A 23,927-nucleotide genomic window follows, 5' to 3' on the forward strand; every position below is an offset into this window, starting at 1 on the left:
TTGTAATCCTTCGCCTTTCCCATAGGCGTTAGATTATCATATGGAAGTGGTTTCGTGAGATTGCTGCCCCCAACATTCATACGCATCATTGGGTCAACATTTCCCATTCCCATGCCAGGCATACCATACATTCCAGCCATGTTTCCATACACTCCATTATGCATACCTGGCTGCATGCCACCAAACATATTGCCTTGCATCCCAGGTTGCATGCCTGCAAACATATTTCCAGCCATACCGGACTGCATACCACCATACATATTCCCTTGCATGCCAGGCTGAAAATTGACTCCAAAAGACCCATACATACCCATGCCTCCATGAGGATAACCCCCAGTCATGGATTGAAACACCGAGCCACCACCAAAATAACCTGGATGCATATTCTGCTGAGGAATAGGTGGCTATCCATAGAAGGAACTCTGAGAGTTTGCTCCATAAGCATGCTGCATATTCGGAAACTGGCCAAAAGATGGTTCCTGTGGGATGGCACCACTATGACCCTGAGGAAGATTCTTCGAACGAACCTTCTTCTTCTTCTTTTTCTGGGGCTCTGTGCGGGGCTCTGTGCGAGATCTCAAAAATTCAGCAAATCTCTCGCTTTGTGTGAGCTGCATAAAAGTATCCATAACACTAGCCAAGCGATCTTTGAACCGAGCATCATCATCCTCTTTACCATGCACATCTTCTGGCTGTGTTACATCCTCATAAGGCTCAACATCTGCAGCTTGTTCTCCTGCAAAAATATCCTCGGATACATCTCTTTCAGGAGAAGTCTCTTGCTCTTCTTCTTCATGATAGAAGTACTCATCCTCTGTATCAGACATGATTGCTGAATTTTCAGCGATGGCTTTCTTCAAAGCAACCACGAGCTCACCCCCTTCTGAAAGTTGATGATTGGTCCTGGGGACGGAACCTTGAAACCGGCCTCTGATAGAAAACCAGAGTGCGGTAGATTAGCAATCACCCGTCCACTTGTAGTCTAGATGATAAAACAAAGCAGATTGGAGCTAGAGTGCCCAAATCTAAAAACACAGCGACACCTGTTGGCCCCAAAGCTTGGCGCCCCTTGCGGTATTTCTTTATTCAATTATAATAAAATGAATGGCTGAGTACAACACAAAGATCAGCCAAGAGTTTACACCTGTAAGTCCAATCTGACGGCCCACAAATCCTTCTCAGCACAGAGGATCTATGCACACAGATCTGTGTCTCCAAATAACACACTGTGCCTCCCTCTGATCAGCCAAGATCACTAAGCAGGCCAGCCATGGGCATACATCTGGCATAACTCAAGTGCATGATACATTATCTCAGCTCAAACATACATATGCTGTCCAAACTCTGTCTCAACCCTTGTCAATCTGCCAAACCCCTCCTCTCACAAAGGGCCAGATAACTCATATCTGCAACAGACATCAAGCAGTAGAAAGAGAGATAGATGAACAGAAACAAAGCTTACCAAGTTCAGCTCGTGAAACAACACTGGAGGAAGCAACAGCACCAATCTGTACTTGCAGGCACTTGTTTCCACAACCCTGCTTCACACATGTGCTTGTATTTGCCTGTATCCTCCTCCTGATGTTCACTCTTATGCTGTCCTTGAAAATACAGATCTGAAAATCAGCACTGTACCCGTTTGTACCGCCTCGGGATACGTGCCAGGAGTTGTACTTGCACAAACAGTCGGCTGTCCTGATTCTGGTCGCCTGAATTTGAGTAACCAGGCCTGTCCAGCACCTGTCCAGCACCTGTCAGCACCCCTGCAGCAACTGTACTTGCTGTACCTTGCTGCCCGTACACTGTACGGCAGTCGTACAGTATGGTACTTGCTGAAAAACTGACTGTACAGCCTGTACAGGTCCTGTGCGCAGCCAGACCAGCAGTGAAGAAGACCCACAGCTTGTACCAGAGAGAGAAAGAGAGAGTGTACTTGCACAGATCTGGCCGTACAGTGCTGTACGGCTGATTTACACTCAGAAAAACAGCAACAGCCCTCCAAATCTGCAGTCGACTTGCTCTTCCACCTTCCCACGTTTTGTCTACATGCGCTTCAAGGCTACTCCACGACTCCTTTCCCAAAAAGCTAGAGAGAGAGGGAGGAGAGAGAAGCACTTACTCCAAAAGTGGCCCTCTTCCCAAATTAATCCCTAGGGCCCCAAACTTTAATAAGTTCCCTAGGGCCACTAAGGCCTAGGGGCAAACTTTAATAAACATTAAAGTTTAATGTTTCTAGTTCCCCCCTTCACACCTAGGGATGTCCACACATCTTAAACTCTGTCCGGGCACCCCCCATGTGAATCATAAAATATTCTAACTCTGCAACCACCATGCCCACACTTGTACTGTTCCATTTTCACAGGGCCATGACATCCAATGTGACTAGTACACATATATCATAGAAGTCCCATAAACAGATGTTCTGTCAGCCATCAGTACCTTTGGGTGAGACAAAAACTGCACCAAGCGACCTCTAGATGTCATCTGAGCCTGTCTGTATCAAGGGAGTGGAGGTGCTACCCCCCTCTTGAGCATCAGGCAATGCTCCAAACCCATGCTCTGCTGAACTTGAATGAGCCAAAACAAGAGTCGACTCCAACTCAAAGGCATCGAGATAAAGATGCAAAACCTGAGGTGAATCTGTTAAGTCACCTTCCTCCATCCACTTCGCATCCATCGGTGAATAGTTCTTGAACTTCACAAGATATCGACGGGAAACTTTACCTCGTACCTTTCTTTCCTTATGTGCCAGTATCTGCTCTGGAATTAGAACCTCATCAAGTTCCTCAACTTCCGGCTGAGCCTCATCTGATACATCCTCAGGCACATCCCCACAGAAAGGTCTAAGGAGACTCACGTTGTCGTGCCATGGCACGTCTATGGTGTGAAACCATGCATGTGAGGCCATTAAATGCAAATCTAGATGCATGGGATTAAGTGCCATGACTTGAGTCATTTTATGATGCCTATGTACATATGTTCATATTGTAAATGAGGTTCAATAAGACGAGCTGAGGCTGAGCCAGGTCTTGAAGCCTCTGTACATAAATGTGGTGTGAATCGTGGAGTTTTTATGCTTATGGTAAACCTTGAGGTAGAACGAATTATCAATGAACCAAAAGCAGCATCACTTTCTTATGGGGCTGACAAGAAAGAGGGATTAGTTGCAGTTTTTGATCTTGATGGAGGCACAAGAAAGACTGAAGGGGCCGGTGTTGCCTTGAGCTTTGGTGTGAAAAGGGAGTGATGATGGCCATCTTTTTGGCCTTGGGAAAAAATAAAAAACGATAACTACGTGGCTAACTTATTGAGAGCCACATGGCTGTTATATCTTGATGCCAGCGTTGCTGCCAGCGGGTCTGTGGAAGGTTGGCGAAGGTGAAAGCTGGCGAGTAAGTGAGGGTCGCCTTGCAGAGGCGCGGGAGGGCGTGCAGGAAAAAAGGAAGTTACCGCCTCGTGTAAGAGGGGGGGCCTGGTCATTCTGAGGGAGCCGCCTAGCAGACGGAGCTTTGGGGCGTGTGCATGCGCAGCTGCAGACACAAGGAGAGCCAACAGAGAGCAGTGCAGAGGTTCAGTGAGCTTTGGTGCTGGCGGTGACTGAAGCTAAGGGGTAAGAGGGTTGCTGCCTGGTGGATGAAGGTCGCCTCGACAGTGGGAGGCAGAAAAAAAGAGAGACGGGTGAGTCGCTCTCGGGTGCCTGTGCAGACAGACGCAGGTGCTTGGTGGCCGTCGTGTAGGGAGGAGAAGGCTTCTTCGGGTGCTGCAGCCAGAAGAGGCAGCCGCAGGTACACACACAGGGAAGCCGCCTAGATGGAGCTGGTGAGTGTGCAGGCAAGGGGCAGTAGCTGCTGGCGGCTTCAACAAAGGTGACAAGCGCAGCTGGCTGGGGATTCGGCAGTCCACGCTAACGGGGAGAGGAGCCAACGTGAGGAAGGTGGCCTATGCAGTTTTGGAGGTCTCTCAGGCGAAGTGTGGAGAGCAAACTAAGGTGCCTTGTAGAGAGCTGGCTGGAGCAGGTCTCTGGGGGGGGGGAACTGAAAAGAAGAGAGCTGGCCGCCGTGTGTACAAGGAAGAGAAGGCTGGCGCAGAGCTACTGGGAGGCTCATAGAGGCTGATTTTGTGGGTTATCATTATACAAGGATGTCTATAATGATACTTGGCGGGCCCAAGATAGAAATTGTTACTGCAAGGATCATAGGAACACAATACCATGTGGAGTTGGGTTTTGGAACCATATGATGGCTGGCCATGAGTCTTGGATGTATATGCCATGAGTTGATTTTCTGGAATGCAAAAACCTACGAGATGTTTTTCTAGGTTTTGATGTTATGAGTTTTATGACAGCTTCTGCTGGTGGTGCCCCTTGAAGAGATATATATTCTGTTTCCTTGCTGGGATTTGAAACGACTCTCACAGCCTGAAGTCTCGCACTTGCCCAGCGATACCGCACACGTCACGACAGCGTGAAAAGCCTTATGAATCCTCCAGTGATCTGGTAGCTTCAAGCGATAGGCCACCTCACCAATCTTTTCCAATACCTGAAAAGGCCCATAATAGCGCATGCTCAGCTTAGGGAATAAGTGCTCTTTACCCTTCATCTTGTTGAGCCTAGCCTTTTCAAAGCGCAAAAGAACCCAATCACCCAATGCAAACTCTAATGCACGTCTGTGACGGTCTGCTGCTTTCTTTTGCTTCTGCTGAATTTTCTGGAGTGCCAACTTAACTCTCCGATAAGCTTCATCCATGTTTTCCACATACTGATCAGTCTCAAAGATCTTATCCTTTGTATGCAAAATAGGTGGTACCTTCTTCCCTCCTTCCACAATCTCAAAAGGCGCCTTGCCCGTCGAGGTATGGACAGTTTTGTTATATGCAAACTCCACCAAAGGAAGATACTTTTCCCATTGTTGCTTGTGCTCTGACACATAACACTTAAGAAGATCTAACACTATAGAGATAGCCTCTTCCGATTGACCATCTGTTTGTGGATGAAGTGAAGATGAAAACTTGAGAGTTGTACCCATGTTGTCAAACAACCCTCTCCAGAACAAACTCGTCATCCGTGGATCACGGTCACTAATGATAGACGTAGGCAAGCCATGATACTTAAAGATGTTTGCCATGAACAACTTCACCATATGATCAACTTTGATCGTCTTACGCACGGGAATGAAATGAGCGTGCTTACTGAACCTGCATATGATAGTCCAAATGCCATCATTGCCCGTTTGTGTCCATGATCAAATATAAAATCCATGGCAATGCTCTCCCAAGGTCTATCTGGAATAGGTAAAGGCTGTAGTAACCCTGGTGTCTTTTGACGGTCAAACTTTACCTTCTGAAATCGATGCATTGCCTTACAAAAGCATCAACATCTCTTCTCAAGGTTGGCCAGTAAAACAAAGTCTCCACTGCTTTGACCGTGGCGTCAATGCCTCTATGACCTGCATACGGTGGAGCATGACTTTCAATCATAACCTTGAGTCTCAATTGCCTGGTAACACACAGTCTACCATGCATCAACAAAAACCCATCTCTGAGAGTATAGTGCTCATGGCGTTGACCCTCAGATATCTGACCATACAACCTTTCAAAGTCCTCATCATGGGCATACTGCTCTTTCATTTCATCAAGCTCATGATGATAAGCAAGTGAAACTGCTGAGACCTGTGGCTTGCGTGACAAAGCATCTGCCACAACATTCTTTTTGCCTTCCACATGCACAATCTGGAAGTGAAACATAGACAAAAAGTTTGCCCATCGCATATGCTTCTCTGAAAGCTTAGTTTGCATGAAGAAATAACGCAAGGTCTGATGATCTGTCTGCACAGTGAAATCAGTCCCAAGCAAATAGTGTTTCCATGTAGAAAGAGCATGAATTACAGCCAACATCTCTTTCTCATAAACCTGTAAATGCTTCTCGGCATCCTGCAATATTCTACTCTCACAGGCTATCACATGTCCCTCCTGCATGAGAACGGCCCCAATGCTGTTTCCACATGCATCACATTGGACAACAAAAGCCTTTCGGAGGTCCGGTAATACCAATACTGGATCCGAAGTAAGCTTTTCTTTAAGCTTTTTGAAGGCTGTAATTTCCCGATCAGCCCATCTAAACGGAGTTGCCTTCTTTGTTAAGGCATGAAGGGGCGAAGCAATCTCAGCAAAATACCGTATGTACCGCCTGTAATAGGAACACAATCCCAAAAAGCTGCGTACATCATGCACGGTTCTCAAATCTGGCCAATTAAGAATTGCTTCCACCTTCGATGGATCCATACGGACTCCATGCTTAGACACAATATGCCCCAAGAAGTGTATCTCTTGCAAGAAGAACTCACTCTTCTTGCCATTAATAACCAGCCTATGGTTCCGGAGTTCTGCAAACACAATGGCCAAATGCCTTCTATGCTCTTCCTCAGTTTGTGAATGCACAATCATATCATCAAAGAATGTGCCCACAAACGCTCTATGAGGCCGGAAAATCCTGTCCATCATTTTGTTAAATGTGGCAGGTGCATTTGTCAAACCAAAGGGCATAACCAAGAACTCATACAACCCAAACGTGGTTCGAAATGCTGTCTTATGCACATCCTCGGGTCTAATACGTATCTGATGATACCCGCTTTTTCAAGTCAATTCGACTAAAAACTGTGGAGCCCTGTAAGCGGTCCAAAATGTCATCGATCCTCGGAATGGGGAATCGATTCTTGATGGTATTCTTGTTCAGCGCCCTGTAGTCAATACACATGCGCCAAGAACCATCCTTCTTTTGCACTAAGAGTACAGGTGAGCAAAAGGGTGATGAGCTAGGCTGTATCAACCCTTTATTCAAAAGCTCCTGTACCTGACTCATAATTTCTTCTTGTTGGGCTGCACTAATACGGTACGGCGGTCTATTTGGTGGAGTACTACCAGGAATTAGATCAATGGCATGATCTTCTGGCCTCTCCGGAGGAAGTTCACCTGGCAATGACTCAGAAAAACAATCTTGGAATCCACATAAGAAATCAGTCGTGTCCTTATCTAACATAGACAAATTAGACTTAGACTCATCATCTTTTGCATCCTTTACATAAATCAAGTACGCGGAAAGATGCTTTTTCATTACTGATGAAATTGCCGAAGCTGATACAATAGGAACAGATTCCCCTTTAAGTTTTACATCCAAAACATGTTCTTTCCCTCTATGAGTCAAAGCAATCTTCCTATTATATGTATCCACCACCGCATGTACTCTGTGGCACCATGGCATACCCAACAAAACATCACATACATCAAGTGGCATGATGAAAAACTCTTCGCTGTCCACATAACCCTGCAAATGAAGCTTGAGCTTCCCAATAATAGGAGTGACGGGTTCTGCATACCCTGGACAAGCCATGTTAGCCTCATATAACGGCCCCATCTCCTCTGCACGAATCCCCAATCGGAAATCCGGTGAAATAAAGTTGGTTCTAGCACCTGTGTCAAAGAACATCAAGGCATTTTGATCTCTCACTTTGCCCCATGCCCTGCACAACTCTGTCTCTTCACCACCTGGCTATTCCCCAACAAGATCAGGAACTAACCCTGCAGAAGTTTTTGGTTTCTTTGACTTGGGCTCTCCTTTATTGTCAGAGTCCTTTTGGGACTTTCTCTTGGGACAATTAAAAGACATGTCCCTCTTCAGTACACTAAAAACATTTCTGGGCATCTCTCAAAGCCTGTCTCTCCTCAGGAGTTCTCTTGGGCATTGGCAACTTCTTATACCGCGTCTCTGTAGACCCTTTCGCATCACGCAAAGCATGCCCAGACTTTTCAGATTTCTTGCTCGAGTTCTTACTGCCTTTAAATCCAGATGAGACTACAGTGAGTAACGCATTAGCTGTCATAGCATTCTCTATCATCTGTGACATGTTTGTTACTCGAGTCTTTATACAATAGTCATGCACTTCCTTGGGCAGCCCACAACAATACTTCTCTACCTGCTCAGACAAAGGCACTGCACGGTAAGAAGTAACTGGGAGTAAAGCTTCCCAAAACTTCTTATTGTAATCTTCAAGATTTTCACATTTTGATGCATCCAACTTGTGCCATGCAGTCATTACATCCACCTCAAACGTAGATGTGAGCCATACGGAAGAGAACACCTGTTTAAATTGTACCCAAGTAGATGGTGCTATGCCCTGCAAAAGAAGAGTAGACCACCACTGCAATGCATTGCCTTTGAGAAAAGTCGCAGCTTTTCTCACTTTAGAGGACTCCGTGTAATTACCACCAGAAAAAGCAGCATCAAACTGCTGTAAAAAGGTAAGTGCTTTTAATTTATCTTTGGCCCCACTGAATGTATCAAATTTCACAGCAGCTCCCCCTTCCTTATAATCCTTCGCCTTACCCATAGGCGTTAGATTATCGTAAGGGTTCGCAAGATTGCCACCCCCAGCATTCATGCCCATCATAGGGTCAACATTACCAATTCCCACACCTAGCATGCCATACATTCCAGCCATGTTTCCAAACATACCATTATGCATACCGGACTGCATGCCCCCATACATATTTGCTTGCATTCGAGGTTGCATGCCCCCAAACATGTTTCCTTGCATTCCGGACTGCATACCACCATACATATTCCCCTGCATTCCAGGCTGAAAATTAGCTCCAAAAGTCCCTGGCATACCCATGCCTCCCTGAGGATAACCCCCAGTCATGGATTGGAACACAGAGCCACCACCAAAATAACCTGGATGCATAGTCTACTGAGGAATAGATGGCTGTCCAAGGAAGGAACTCTGAGAGTTAGCACCAAAAGCATGTTGCATGTTCGGAAACTGTCCAAAAGATGGATCTTGTGGGAAGGCACCACTATGACCCTGAGGAAGGTTCTTAGAACGCACCTTCTTCTTCTTCTTTTCAGGCTCAGTACGGGATCTCATAAATTCAGCAAACTTCTCACTTTGTGTGAGCTGCATAAACACATCCATTACACCAGCCAAACGATTTTTAAACTGAGCATCCTCTTCCTCTTTACTAGGCATATCTTCTGGCTGTGTTACATCCTCATTTTGCTCATCATCTGCAGCCTGTTCTCCTGCAAGAATATCCTCAGATTCATTTCTCTCAGGAGAGGTCTCTTGCTCTTCCTCTTCATTATAAAAATATTCGTCTTCTGTATCAGACATGTTGCTGAATTTTTCAGCGATGACTTTCCTCGAGTCAACCACGAGCTCACCCCCTTAAGAAAGTTGATGATGGGTCCCGGCAACGGAACCTTGAAACCGGCCTCTGGTAGAAACCAAAGTGCGGTAGACTAGCACCCTTCCACTTGTAGTCCAAATATAAAAACAAATTTAGTTGGAGCTAGAGTGCCCCAAATCTGAAATGAGAACGACACCTGTTGGCCCCAAAGCTTGGTGCCCCTTTCGGTATTTCTTTATTCAAATTCAAAGTGATGTAAAACTGAGTACAACACAACCAGCGAGGAGAATACACCTGTATGTCCAATCTGGCAGTCCACAAGACCTCTTAGCACAGAGGATTCACACACAGATCTGTGTCCCACAAAAGCAACACTGTGTTTCCCTCTGATCAGCCAAGACCATTCAGCAGGGCAGCCTTGAGCACACATCTGGCATATCCCAAGTACATGGTTCCACAACTCAGCACAAACATACATCCACTGTCCAATCTCTGTTTCCACCCTTTCAATCTGCCATACCCCTCCTCTCACAAGGGGCTAGATAATCCAACTCTGCAGCAGACATAAGCCAATGGAAAGAAAGAAAGATGGACAAGTTCTGAGCTTACCAAATCAGTGTGTGGTTCTGCACCCGTGGGACAGTTCGTACCAGTCTATACTTGACAACGACTGTCTGTACTCTTCCCCATGCAACCACCTGACTGTTGCACCAAATAAACTCTGATAAAATCTCTGCCTGCAACTGGAGATACACTACCTGCTATTGCTCAGAAGTGAACAGATCTGAAACCCGTTGTACCTGTCCGTACAGGTCAGTAAAACTCTACTGTACCTGTCCGTACAGCCCCTGCAGCCACCTGTACCGTACAGGACAGCACTTGCACAGCAGCCGCGTGCTGTCTATTCCTGCCAGCACAGCCTGAATCAGCGCCGCCTGCACTTGTACCTATCCGTACACCTGTACATGCAGTCGTACAGTTGCCACGTGGACTGTACCTACAGTTGTACCTGCCTGCACAACAGAACTGCAGCCGCCTGTACTTTGGTCGCCAGCAGTAGAGCAACAGTCGCCTGAGCCAGTGCCGCCTTTACCTACAGCAATACTTGCTGTCGTACAGCTCTGTACGGCCTGTCCTGTTGTGTACAGAAGATTCTGTATGCAGCCAAACACACAGCAGCCCACGTATTCAGCCGATTGCTTCTCCACGCTTGCAGCTTGCACGTAGTTTGCACGCCTCCCAAAAAGCAAGAGAGAGAGAGATGAGAGAGGCGTGTAACTCCAAAAGTGGAGTGGCCTCTCTCCAAAATTATCCTAGGCCCCCAACTTTAATATTTATTAAAGTTCCCTAGGGGCCACTTAGGCCTAGGGGCCACCCATGAATAAAACATTAAAATTCATTAATGTTCTGGTCCCCCTTCACACCTGAAGATGTCCACACATCATTCTCTTTGTCCGGGCACCCCAAATGTGAATCATTTAATATTTTTGCTCAGCTTGTGCTGTTCCATTTTCACAGGGTCATGACAGATGCCATTCACACTGTCCACCATGTCCCTGTGCCCACCATCATACTGTCCAGAGAAAAACGCAGGGTCGTAATAATGTCTCTAAGAGGCCATAATGGCCTATGAGACCAAAACTGAGAGTACATCTAAAGTTGGTGTCTCATCAAAGAGAACAAGTAAATGTAACTAAAAAGTACAATAAACTGATTGTCTACAAGAAAGAAAGAAAGAAAGAAAGAAAGATATATTAACGTCTACAAGAGGCCAAAGTGGCCTATGAGACTAAAGTACCAATACATCCAGAACGCAAGGAAACTAAATGTCCCGAGTAGAAAATGAAAAGCATAAACTGAAAAACAACTAGCTATAACATGTGAGGAACTAGGATAAATACAACTGCCAAAAAAAGGCATATCTGATAAAAGTGTGGAACTGGAAAAATGGTAGGCTATGGGAAGCAGCTGAGATAGTCTCATCCCATAATGTCTCGCATAGGTCAATCCAAAGAGAGAGAGAGTAGATTTCTCAAAGAAATCCTTTTTTGCCAGAGGCTTATAATTAGTCTGTGGATATATGAGAGAGGCTAAACAATTTCATCTTGTGTGTACCCATAGACATTTTTTCCCCTGTTTTGAGTTGCAGTTTTTAGGCTCCAAGAAATAGGCTGAAACCAAGGTAGAAAGCATTGCATGAAAACACAAAGTTCACCATTCACATTCAAGCAAAAAAACCAACTAACAATGATCACCCTTTATAGTTGTAATTTTTCATTCTTCAGCTATTGTGTATGCATAGAGCACTGAAATTCAGTTGTGTTTGTAACAGATCAGTCAGCAGGGGGAATTTGCAATGCTTTTGGTAAGGCTGCAACCCTATTCTGTTCAGTTCTTTTCTTTGCCATGACTTGTACCTAGAAGGAATCACCTTAAATATGTGTAATGTGGGGAATCATGAAATCGTGCATGGTTATAAGATTTTTTCCTAGGTGCTTCTTGACAGAAGAGGATGGACAAGGGGATGTACACATCTGTTTACACTCACCAGACTAGCAATGTTAGTTTTCACTAAACAGAGAACTTTCTTAGGATCTACACTTTGCATGCCATCATTAACAAACACCATAGTGTTCCTCGTATACCAAATCTCCCACAAGCATGTAAATCTTGCAAATCCAAAAAGGCTATTACTCTCCACTGCTGGACCAGTCTTTTTACCCAAAACCCAATGGGACCATGTACATTGCAGCCCAAAAATGTCCCCCCCCCATTTAGAGAGCTGTGTCCAAAAGGATCTTAATGCTGAGCAATCCCAAAAGGCATGCTTGAAATCCTCGATGGCTGCTTTGCATCTTGGGCATATCCCTGAGGCCATATTTCGGATCATCAACTTATAGCCTAACGGAAGAGCCTCAACCATGATTCTCCACAAAAAAGTCTGAGCATGTGTTGGCAGTTTGGATCCCCAAATTCTTCTGCATCTGGACTCCCAGCATTTGTTCGGCCAAGCTACTTTCCATATTGTATTGAAATGTTTAAAATCTCTCTTCTCTTGCATTAACATCTGATAAAACTTGGCAGTTGATTCCCGACCAAGGGGAAGTCCATCTGTCCACCCCCAATCTTTGATCCACCTTTCCGTGAGCTGAGAAGTATTGATAGTTAGCGTCTTGAGCTTACCAATAATTACATGCAGATGATTCTTATCAAATCTTGAGAGACCATACATGACAGATAGCTGTTCATCATCTCTCCACCCCAAAAGAGGACCATCCCAGAAATCCTCAAATCTGCTTATCCCTCTGTTGTTGAGTCTTTTGCTCACTTTGGACTCAATGAGGGCTAACGGAGGGAATAAAAAACTTGGGACCACCAAACATTATACATGCATATTGAATTTCCCGTGATTCTAGGAGATCCTTGCCATTGAATGAGGGGAATGATCCTCTTCCATTTCTTAATCAGAAATTCAGCAAAGGGCATATTTTTAAAGACAATTAGAGCATGGGAAAAAATCTTATCAATCCAAGAGAGTCCCCTCCATTTGCCTTGCCAACTCACAGTCATATACAAAGAAAGCTCTTTAAGCATCCTAGTCCAAGGTTGACTCTGCTGTAGAAAGGAAGTCAACATTTTTGGCATTCTCGCCATTGCATGTGTTTCCATGTCTAGGATGCCGATTCCCCCATCCTTCTTGGGTTTACACACTTCTGCCATGCCAGGAAGGAACACGGTCTCTTGCCCTACTTATTCTTCCATAGAAAAGCTTTAGCATAGCTTAGAGCTCTCTTCCAGAGGCAAGTTATAAAATCTATACAAGGAGTAAAGAAGTGAAAGCATGCCAACAACACCATGAAAGGCAAGATATACGTTATCCCAAGCTCTAATTTGGCTATGAATTTGTCCATAAGCCAATCCGCTATGTCTTTACGTGAGACATCCACTCCCATGGGGCATCCCAAATGTCTAAAGATCTTGCCTTTGTTCACAACTTGGCATCCCCATCTGGTTACATCAAAGGATTCATCCTCGGTTAAACTTATTAACCTTGACTTGTGAATGTTACATTTGGAGCCAGATGCATCTGCAAAGACTTGTATAATTGCCAAAGCCTTTCTAACATTTTCATTGGATGCATCCAAGAAGATAAGTGAGTCATCCACAAAGCATTGAATCACCATCTACTGTTCATCATTCACTTGTAGACCTTTTATTTGATTTTCAGCGAGCTGCCAACTCAAGAGCTAGAATCAAAGGATGAGAAAATACAGCAAATAACAATGGAGCAAGTGGGCAGCCCTGTCTGACCGATCTTTTAAGGTTGAATGAACCAACCACAAAGCCATTAAGCATAAGACTTGACTTAGCACCAAAGCTAAGCACATAAATAATGTTTGAGGTTAAGGGTCCAACACCCAACTTGGCAAGCACTCTGCTAAGAAATGACCAATGGACTCTGTCATAGGCTTTCTCTAGGTCCAGTTGCAGCATGATGCATTTTTGCTTCTTCTTCTCTACCAGCTCAATTTGATTAGCCCTTCCTTCACACTTTTCTCCAATTGTTGATGCTTGAAGGCCTTATTCACTATGTAGGTGACTGGAACCTTGAGATATGACCAAAACTCGAGGAAAAACTCCACAGTAAGGCCATCCCAACCAGGGGATTTATCCTTCCCCATTGCTTTCAAAGCATCCAAGCATTCATCTTCCTGGATATTCCTCTCAATCCATTTGGCTTGGTCCATCTCCACTGCCTGAGGGATAATGTCCAGAAGCCAATTTTCAGCAAAGAATCTTTCCGTGGACTCATCCTCCTTCAGGCTTCGAGTATCCCCAAGGAATGTGGTCCAGGCAGTAACCAATTCCTTGGGGTCTGAGATCATTTTACCATTGCTATCCCTAGCATTGGATATGTATTCTCTATCCCTCTTCTCTTTGAGAGCTTTGAAGAAGAATTTCGAAGGGGTTTGAGGTTGACCAAAGTACAGCTTTCTTGACAATAATCTCCCTTTTTGAGCTCTCATGTTTTCTCTCTCCTCCCACATATTTTTACATTTGATAAAATCTCTCAACTCTGCTTGTGACAAGGGTCTGGACTGTCTAATCAAAATCAAAGCATCCCATTCCTCCTACAGTGCCTCTTGTTCTTTTCTCCTCATTGCTGCCATGTCCTTTCCCACTTTTCTGATTAAGCATTGCATCTCTCCCACAAATTTATCCCATGCCTGGGCATCGTGATAAGCCCTTAAGTCCAACCTTGTTATTGCAACTCTAGTTCCATCCACAAAGGCATCTTCCCTGATGAGAGAATTATTTACAATGAGTTTCCTCTTATGAAAAGGCAATCTATCCTCTGCCCAGCATTTATTGCCCTCCCAAACCCACCTCAGGGGAAAGTGATCAGAAGAGGTGGTTGCGTGGTCAACCCATGTCTTAAAGGTGTGAGGGATCCATTCTGCATCCTTGTTGAAATAAACTCTGTCAATCCTGGAAGAGCTAGATATATATTGCAAGCTGAAATATGTATGTCCCGGTGAAGAACTCCAGTCCCCAAGGTCCCAGGCATCCACCAGCCTCTTTTGCATAATAAGCTCTTCCCATTTGGTTTTCTCCGAACCTATAACTACATTGTTGGAACCTAACCGAACCCTCTGTCTAACCACCATGTTAAAGTTCCCAACCATGATCCATGCTTTCTGATTGTCAAGACCACAAATCCATTCACACATCTCCTTTCTTTCTTTAGATGACTGTGCTCCGTACACATTAATCAGCCAGAATTGTTCTTCTCCCTTGGACACTTCAATAACCAAGATTCTACCCGAGGGATGGTTAGCTATCATTGTGGGGTTCCATGAGTTATGTACTATTGTCATCACCCCACTGTAACCATACTCCAAGCCCCCGTAAAAAATCTTCATTCTCTTGAATCGCTGCTTCCTCTTAGCTTTCTTACCATAGAGTTTATGCTTCTGCAACATACAAGCATCCAGCCCCCATTCATTTATGTGATCCCAAAATGCATCCCGCTTATGTCTAGCATTGCTCCTTTAACATTCCAAGAGCATCCTAATAGTCCCATGCACTTTATTGTGGTTGAGAGTCCAATACTCTCTCATCTCCCTCTTCAGAATTCTCTCAGGACCTCCGTGCTATGAAGTACCTTTCCTGACATCTGTACATCAAGTTTTGAGGGCATGTCCTGCATATCAAACTCCTCCTAACCAAGGATTTCAAATGCATTCCTCACATAGATAGGGGGGGCTGAAACGGTTCTGTTTTTTATAATTCCCCTGTTGAAGATCTCATGCCATCTATCTTCTTGACTCACCTGGACCATTTTCTCTAAGTGGGGCTGAAAATTATCCAACATCTTTGCTTTGCCTTTCTGTTCTCCTATCTTGCCAATATCCGTGCTGGATGATGGAACCTCCTAATCAAAGTACACCTCGTGATCTGTTGCAAAAGAATGTCCTTCCAAGGCTCAATGCTAGGAAGAAATCCTATGACTGCCAGCTTACAAAATTAAAGCCTTACATTGCACCTCTGGGTCAATGATGTTCAATCCTCCCTCTTGCTTAGGCACAAAAATGGTATCCCAAGCCACTCTCACCTTGGTGTGTTTGGTGTCATCTAACCCTAACCAAAGGAAGTTTCGAATCAGCTGACAAAGCTTCCCAATGCATCCCTTGTGAAAAACCCAGCACGACGTGACAAACCAAGTAGTCACCAGCAACCCTTGGTTAGCTACCAAGGTTCAAGAGGCCAAATCAGGCTTCCTGCTACTCCAATGCTGAAGTTTTCCTTTAATGCTCATGAGCACCCCAATTTGTCTGCGGAGAGTCACTAATCCAGAATCCCATTGATTTGTGCCAATTGATGGTGGTGGAAAGCACAGAGGCGTGCCTGTGAGGCTTCAAAAACATAGCCATATTATTTGCTAACTCTATAAGTCCAGTAACTCTTCCTTTGCGTGAAGAGGCCAGCCTTACATGGAGTTTGACTCTAGGTGGGATAGATAACCACATATGTAGCCAAGGTCAAGGTGATTGCTAATTAGTGTCTTGCCATGGGATAACCACATATGAAGTCAAGGTCAAGGTGATTGCTGAGCAAAGTACAAGAAAGTGCAAAGATCTATGGGACATGCTGGCTGCTACAGGAGGTTTATTTTTCAATATGGCAGGATAGGTAGGCCCTTTTACAGCTTTTTGGTAAAGTTCAGGTGGAAATCTTAATATCATGAATCCTTTAAGCAGCTTAAGGGTTATTGGTGAGTGCACCAATCTTAACTCGTTCAGACTGGAGTTATACCTTCCACCTCTAAATTGATGGGCATGGCCTGGAGCTACTGGGCCTATGATTAGGTAGGAGAGACATTGACTGCTTAACCCTGGGACTATGATTAGGTTGGAGAAACAGCGACTGCTGAGCTCTGGGTTTGGTGATCTCTTACTAGCTTTTGAAGGTTGTGTAGGGATTTGGTGTAGGATGTCACCACGGGCTTGTCTCACCATGCAGATATATGTAGTTTCTTGTTTGTCCTTTGGAGAATTTACAAGTTCCTGGTAAGTTCAGCCTGCAAAGCTTGGTTCTCCTCAGCCATAGTTTCCGTTGCAACCTGGGAGGTCCTTGAGGTAATATATCAAACAGTCTGAATCATAATCCTCACACTACTACTTAAGCTTCATAATCACTGCATTCTGGCTTGGATGTGTAATCTAAACATTTAGCCCATGCCTTGGAAGTATTCTGAGATTAATAACAAAATACGGTGCTCATGCGGTCATGGCGGGGCAGGTGTTGACTGTGTCAAAATATTTGGCCAATATGACATCCAGTGGTTAATAATGAAAATCATATGAGACCTTTGTTCATTCCACATATTGTGAACCTATCCAAAACCATCTTGGTGCCCATTAGGGCCCCACAACCCAAGGATAGATGTGGTAAAAAGATTTAAAAAGTTCATAAAGCTAGATAAAATTTATGTTCAGCTGTAAAAGGAAGATAATAAGCTCATGCTTCTTTTAAGCCAGCTCCATTCATCTATATAAGGATGTTTAATTTTGATATTTTGTATGCCATTTAGGTGCCTATGTAGAAGGATGGAAATGTGCTTTATGGTCAAATGATGCTCTAGAAGGTAATGTGCTGGTGCCAAAACAGTCTGTTTTGTTCAGGTAACTAGTTGGACATAATTTTCAAGTAATATTTTACCTGCCTGACGTCAGGTGTGCCAGCTTACATCGGCAGAAGTATTCAACCACTATACATCGCCCTTCCGCTCTCCTTTTTTGTACTTGGAATTATAATTCTCATCTGGTTTTTATTGCGGAAAAAATACGAACGTTACTATAGGTGGTCATCACCACCAGATGGATTTTTCAATAGGCATATTTTCCCAGATTTTCAGGTAACTATATTAAAGTGCTAGGCTGGCATTTATTGCATTTTGGCAAAAGGGTCTTTTTACTCTTTTTACACCCCTAGAAGATTCATCTTCTAGTAAAAAGAGAAAACAGCATATAAAAAGCTTGATAACAAACTCCCTGCTTAGGAAAAGAAAGGGTGGGTGGGTGCGTGTTGGCGGGGGGGCGGGGAGCGCCTCTTTCCAGGGGTGGCTGCTCTAGGAGGGAGACTTTTTTTTGGGAGGAAGAACCACGCAAAGAGCATGTAGCATTATCTAGACCAATGAATCCAGAAATCTAATACCACTAGGGTCTAATTTAAATAGAAATTAGTTGGCCGAAGGGTTCTGGGCTCCAAATGTGCAAAAACTCTACTTCCGTTCCTGCATAGTGCCTTGAAGGTGTTCCCAATGGTCTCAAATCATATGAATAAGATCCGTACAAATGGTGCTACAGGGATGGCAGACCCTTCTATAGTCACTCTGCAGCATGGCAGCCAAGCATGGCAGGACATGAGGCTGCCGATCATCTGCCAACGTGAGTCCTAGGATGTATGCCAGGTCCAAAGTAGTTAAAGGACCCTGCTGGGCTTTCACCACTGTAATCTGAGGTACCCCCAGAGTGTGTAGCCAGCTGGGTCTGAGGTAGTCAAATAGTAGCATGCACCATTTGCGAGAAACTCCTGGTTATACATGGAACACCGTATCTCAGTGCCACGGAGTAGCCTACCACACAAAAGCTAGGAAAAAAAAAACAATGGAGCGATTTGTTATGCAAAACTGTCATTTTTATTCTCCAATAACAAAGAAGTTTCTTTTGAGACGGTGACATTTGTTTTTCGGTCGACCTATCAGGTATATACTATTACATATTCTTCCATTCAATTACCATGGTGAGGCGCATTGCATCTAACTTCTATTGTTGCCTCCTTACTGCAGAGCCCCATATCCCCCAGAGGGATAGAGCGCAACAGAGGGGTTGGGCTAGTTTGCATCATATGATCACGGAGGACGTGTACTTTACTTGATTCCCCCTTCTCCTTCGAGGAGTTCTCCATGCATTATCTGAGGGTAAGTGTCTAGGGGATGATGGCCTCTCACCCACCTTTGGGATGACTTTGGGGAGGATATTACTAAGCTAAAAGCTTTTTCAAAAAGCAGCTCTAGGGCCAAAAAGCAAGACCCTGAAGCCAGAAAAGCAAAACATCAATTTTTTTTGGAAAAGTTGATCAAACTTGAGCAATATTCATTGTATAAAATATTTTATTAATAAAAGTAAAAAAGAGCAAAAGCAAAGGGAAAAAGGGAAAAGCAAAAGCTTAGACAAAGCATTTTGGCAAAAAGCAAGGCTTCCCGAACCTCTCCCTTCTCCTCATACATTGAAGCTTGAAGATTACCCTCACCTTCATCAACATCATCACCAAGTGGAAGAGGATTATCGTCATCATCGCCACCTTCTCCCCATTGCTTTACGGACCTGTTGGCTGCACCACTGTATGGAGCCACCACCTGTGCCAAAGCCTCCTTCTGTTTGTTTGATTCAGCTGCCTCCACCAGAAGACTTCATCAAGGATCGAGCCACCAAAGTCGAAGGAGTTGAAGTTGCTAAAGCTTATCTTTGTGCCAAGAGAGTCACCATCGCAGAAGGATCTAGAGCTATCCGTTCCATTTCTCATGGAGGAAACAAGGAGGCTATCCCTAGGCCTACTTTTTCAAATGTAGCTTCTTCAGAACAAGTAAAGGAAAGAAATGCAAAGGAGCCTTCATCAACCGGCAAGATGGACTTCAAGTCGGGAGAGAAGAGCGTCAAGTTTGATGCTTTTCATGGAAGCAAGATACACAAAAAGCACTATCTTTTGTCAAGCTGTTTGATGCCGCTTTTGGAGGAGACGACTACTCTGAAAAGTCAAAGTTTTGAATGGTTCGCATGCATTTGAAGAATGCCGCCTTGAATTAGTGGCTAAAGGTGGTGCAGTACGGGACCGAGCCGAAGACATGGACCGATTTCAAGACCATGTTCAACAAAAAGTTTCTACCTACAAATTTTGAAGCAGATGTGCAAAAAGAATGGGATGAGGTAAAGTAGAAAGTGGGTGAGAATGTGGCATCTTACCTTAACAACTTTTCAACAGTTTCTTTGAAGTTTACTTCTTATACTCCTATTCCACCACTAAGGAAAATGCGTAAGTTTGTGAATGGATTGCAACCTAAGCTTATGCAAGCAATGTATATGGCTGGTCCAAAGTCTTTGGAAGAAGCTCAAGACAAAGCTCTGCAAGCTGAGGCCTTGTACATGCCTTGGATGGACGGCAAGACAAAGAACGACAATCGGGATCCACCTCAAAGGAAGAAGTTTAAAGACCGATCCCCATTGAGAGCCGAGTCTCAAGAGGAGCAGAGTGAGGACAAACCTCCACTCTTTCGAAGAAGATTTTCCCTCAAGCAACATGAGGAATACACCAAAGAAGGGAAGTGTTTCCAATGTGGAAACAAGGGACATACAGCTGCAAATTGTCTTGACAAGCCATAGCAAGAAGCCAAACAGATCGGAAGATCATCAGATTGACATTCTGCCAAGAAGTTTGTCAAGAGGAGATTGCATTGGAGCAGTCTTGTACCATGAGGGCCATGTTGTGGCCTATGAAAGTCTTTGATGAGGATTTCAAGGATTGTATTGGAACAGATTGTAGAATTGAAATTTTTGTGACTTTTCTTGTTATCAAGAAAGATCCTTTTATGAAGTAAACCCGTTTATGTGTAACAAAGGACTTGAAGCCAAAAGTGACCACAACTCAAATCTTGGGAGAAGCTACTACTATAGGCCTAGCAGAAATAACATTAAGTTTTATGTTCAACAATATTTGGAGGTCAAGTTTGATCGACAAAAGCTAGCAAGAATATTGTACCAATTGAATGTTCTATGGGAGAGTATTGCTATGGATTTTGGATTGCCAAAGTCAGGGAATGATGGTATATAGACCTCTTTAGGATACCAAGAAGATCTACCATGTATGTTATCAGATGGACCTTTCAAATCATTGGAGGACACATAATGCCTTCCATTACAGTTTATTGGAACCATGTACAGGGTTACCCCCAGAGGAGCTTGTATTGAAGGATCCACCAAGGGTGGAAGAGCCAGAACAGATTGAGTTTTATTCTATGAGAAATATTCGCTATTGATACGAAATGGATCCCAGAGAAGTACTTCAAGAACTATCCAAATATACTTCAAGCTTACGAGGAACCGGTTGGTCCAAACATATATTGGAAGTACAGGCATAGACGTCTTGCAATCAAGACAGATTCAAGAGGGAGGGATTGTACCCCTAGTCCTCTTCATTATATATATATTGGACTGGAATTGATCATTATTCAAAGCTTGGGAGAAGCTACTACTATTGGCCTAGCAGAAATAACAGTAAGTTTTATGTTCAAGAATGTTTGGAGGTCAAGTTTGACTGACAAAATCTAGCAAGAATATTGTACCCATCGAATGTTCTATGGGAGTATTGCTATGGATTTTTTTTGGATTGCCAAAGTCAAGGAATGACGGTATATGGACCTCTTCAAAGGATCTACCATGTATGTTATCAGATGGACCTTTCAGATCATTGGAGGACACATAATGCTAGCCCTTAGCACCCTTACCACTGCATGCACCTTGCTATTGCTGTCGGATGCCACTAGCGCTGCCAGCCAGCCAGCAGCTAGCGCCACCAGCCACAATGCAGCCAACCAGCAGCACAGCCGACTAGCCTGTGCCAACTAGCCTACGCTGCCTTGATTTAGTCGTCTTGCTATTGCTGTCGGATGCCACTAGTGCTGCCAGCCAGCCAGCAGCTAGCGCCACCAGCCACAATGCAGCCAACCAGCAGCACAGCCGACTAGCCTGTGCCAACTAGCCTACGCTGCCTTGATTTAGTCACCTGCGCTAGTTTTAGCCAAGCGTCACGAGCATCGGCCACTACCATTCAGCTTGACAAAGCTGCCAAAGCCAGTGCTACCTGCCCGCCAACGAGAGTTGTTTCCCTGAACTGTTGTACTGCCTGTGGGGCATTGATCCGGGTTAAACACCTCTATGTGCCTCTTTGGGGGCGGCTTCTACCACCGGAGTGGGCACTGAACACCATACACTTCGTCATCTTCATACATCTCCTGTGTACCTTGTTTTTGGACTTAAACTTGGAGTTGGATTTGACTTGATCTTGGACTTGGACTTGGACTTGGACTTGGATTTGGATTTGGATTTGGATACTCGATCTGGTACTAGCCCGATGAGAGATTCTTGTGGGTCATCCCCGTGGTGTGCTCAGCAAAAGAGATCTCGTGCCTTGATATCGACTTGGATATACTACATCTTCATATTTGTTTGCTTTTGTATTCATAGATGTATTGATCCTAGCTAGTGTGCCCATGGATTGTTCTTGAATAAATTCTTGAAAGGGGACGGCCTGTTTCGTGCTCAATGTGGTGTACTATGCAAAGTTCCCTAATCCCTTCTCTCTCTCCCCCTCTCTCTATATCTTTATCTTGGATACGTGGTTGAGTTTGTCATGGCATGCCCCGTTGGGCTTATAGCAGTTGAATGGGCTAAGGAAAGCAACCAGCCCCTAGCCATCTTAATGCTAGATTTTTAGAAGGCATTCACGATAGAGTTGATTGAGATTTCCTTGATGGAACTCTTAGATGTATGGGAATTTCTTAGAATTGGTTGTATCGGGATGCTCACAGTACTGTGCTTGCATATGGTGGTAGAGGTGATCACCTCTAGATCTCTCGCTCTATACGATAGGGATGCCCCTTAGCCACCCTATTATATCTCATTGTTGCTGAGGCTATGAGCATTTTGCTTTGCTCCACGATTGGAGTTTCTGGTTTGAGTTTGCGCTTGTGTAGTAAGGATGAGCTTTTGGACTCTAAGCTTGTTGATGATACTGCTATGTTCCTCGAGGCCTCACACATATGTTTATGTTCCTTTCGGATTGCTTTGGTGGAGTTTTTCTTGGTTGCAGGGGCTCTCATCAATCGGCATAAGTTAGTTGGCTCTTGAATTAGTGACTCCCAAAGAGTCAATTGGGGTGCAGAGCTCGGGTCTACTTGGATTGATAGAGGTTGTACAGCCAGATATTTGAGGTGTCAAGATGGGGTTGATATATCGCCTCCATAACCGTTGTACTTATGAGCATTAGGAAGAAACTTCTTCATTGGAGTTCTAGGAGACAGTTTTTTTCATACATGTACGGTTGGAATTCTGGATGTCCGCCCACGTCGGAAATCGTTTTCCATACGGTGCCCTAAAATTTGGGGCTTTTTTGAAACGTTTGGTTTTTGGGCTGCCAATTTGACGTGTGTGCTGCTCGAAGATGTTGTGCTGCTATACGCAACCATTTTGAGGCCGCCAAGAAAAGCAAAGCAAGCACTTAAGGTAAGAAAAGCTGAAGCAAGCACTTTTTTGCAACATTGCAGAATGTAGGGTGCACATTTTGCCCTCCTTTTCTGCCTGCCCCCCTCCCTTCCCTCTCTTGTGAGTCTTGAAATTTTCAACTTTCAACCTTGTGTGTGTGTGTGTGTGTGTGTGTGAACTTACCACTGGGTGCACTGTGCATGGTTTGTCAAGTGTGTGCCTTCCCCCTCTTCATACTTCAAGACTCAAGTTTGTTCAAATTTGTGCCCAATGTCGGCCTCTTCAACCTCTAACAAAGTTCTGACTAAATCGCCCTTTTTACAAATGGGCCGATCCAAGCATCTGGAGTGGCAATATGTGACCCAAGTGAAGGCCCTTGGGAAAGGGCAATTCATCTGTAAATGCAATTATTGCCCTCATCAATGGTATGAAGGCCTGCAACGCATTCGGGCACACATGTTGGGCTTGGTTGGCCATGGTGTGGGGCCTTGCGCAAATGTATCAAAAGAGGTTAAAGATGTTTGCAAGAGGTTGCATACGGACAGTCATAGCAGTGTTCATGGCCGAGAGGCTTTTGTGGATGCTTTGGTGGATGATTTGGGTGGAGATGTATCTCAAGGTGCAAGGTCCGCATCAATGGGCACAAAGGGAAGTACACAAGTTAGCGGTAGTGCAAATGTTGGGTCATCATGTAAGAAGAGAAAGATGTCTAAAGGGAAGGGGGGATTTGGCAAATGCATGGAATGTACAAGCACGAAAGCAAGCAACCATTGCAGTGCACAGATTCTTTTATGCGGAGGACATTCCCCATTGGAAAGTGAGGAGTCCTTACTTTTTGGAGATGGTGAAGGCAATTGGACATGCCGGTTTTTCTTATATGCCTCCATCTTACTAGTATAGGGCATTGCTTTGCAAGCTAGCGGTCAG

The 23,927-nt window shown here is 44.5% G+C and overlaps 1 protein-coding gene across 3 annotated transcripts in view; it reads left to right on the forward strand.

Moving 5' to 3' along the window:
• LOC147628476 (uncharacterized) overlaps positions 1–23,927 on the forward strand; it is a 127,211-nt gene that overhangs the window by 98,180 nt on the left and 5,104 nt on the right. For all 3 annotated transcript variants that reach the window (XM_086813630.1, XM_086813631.1, XM_086813632.1), the window contains exons 7-9: positions 11,513–11,545; positions 17,276–17,329; positions 17,418–17,599. In XM_086813630.1, the coding sequence (XP_086669756.1) occupies positions 11,513–11,545; positions 17,276–17,329; positions 17,418–17,599 (269 nt within the window). The remainder of the gene's footprint in view (positions 1–11,512; positions 11,546–17,275; positions 17,330–17,417; positions 17,600–23,927) is intronic.

Source organism: Cibotium barometz, chromosome 19, assembly GCF_041138505.1.
Source record: "Cibotium barometz isolate CiBa-2024 chromosome 19, ASM4113850v1, whole genome shotgun sequence".
NCBI lineage: Eukaryota > Viridiplantae > Streptophyta > Polypodiopsida > Cyatheales > Cibotiaceae > Cibotium > Cibotium barometz.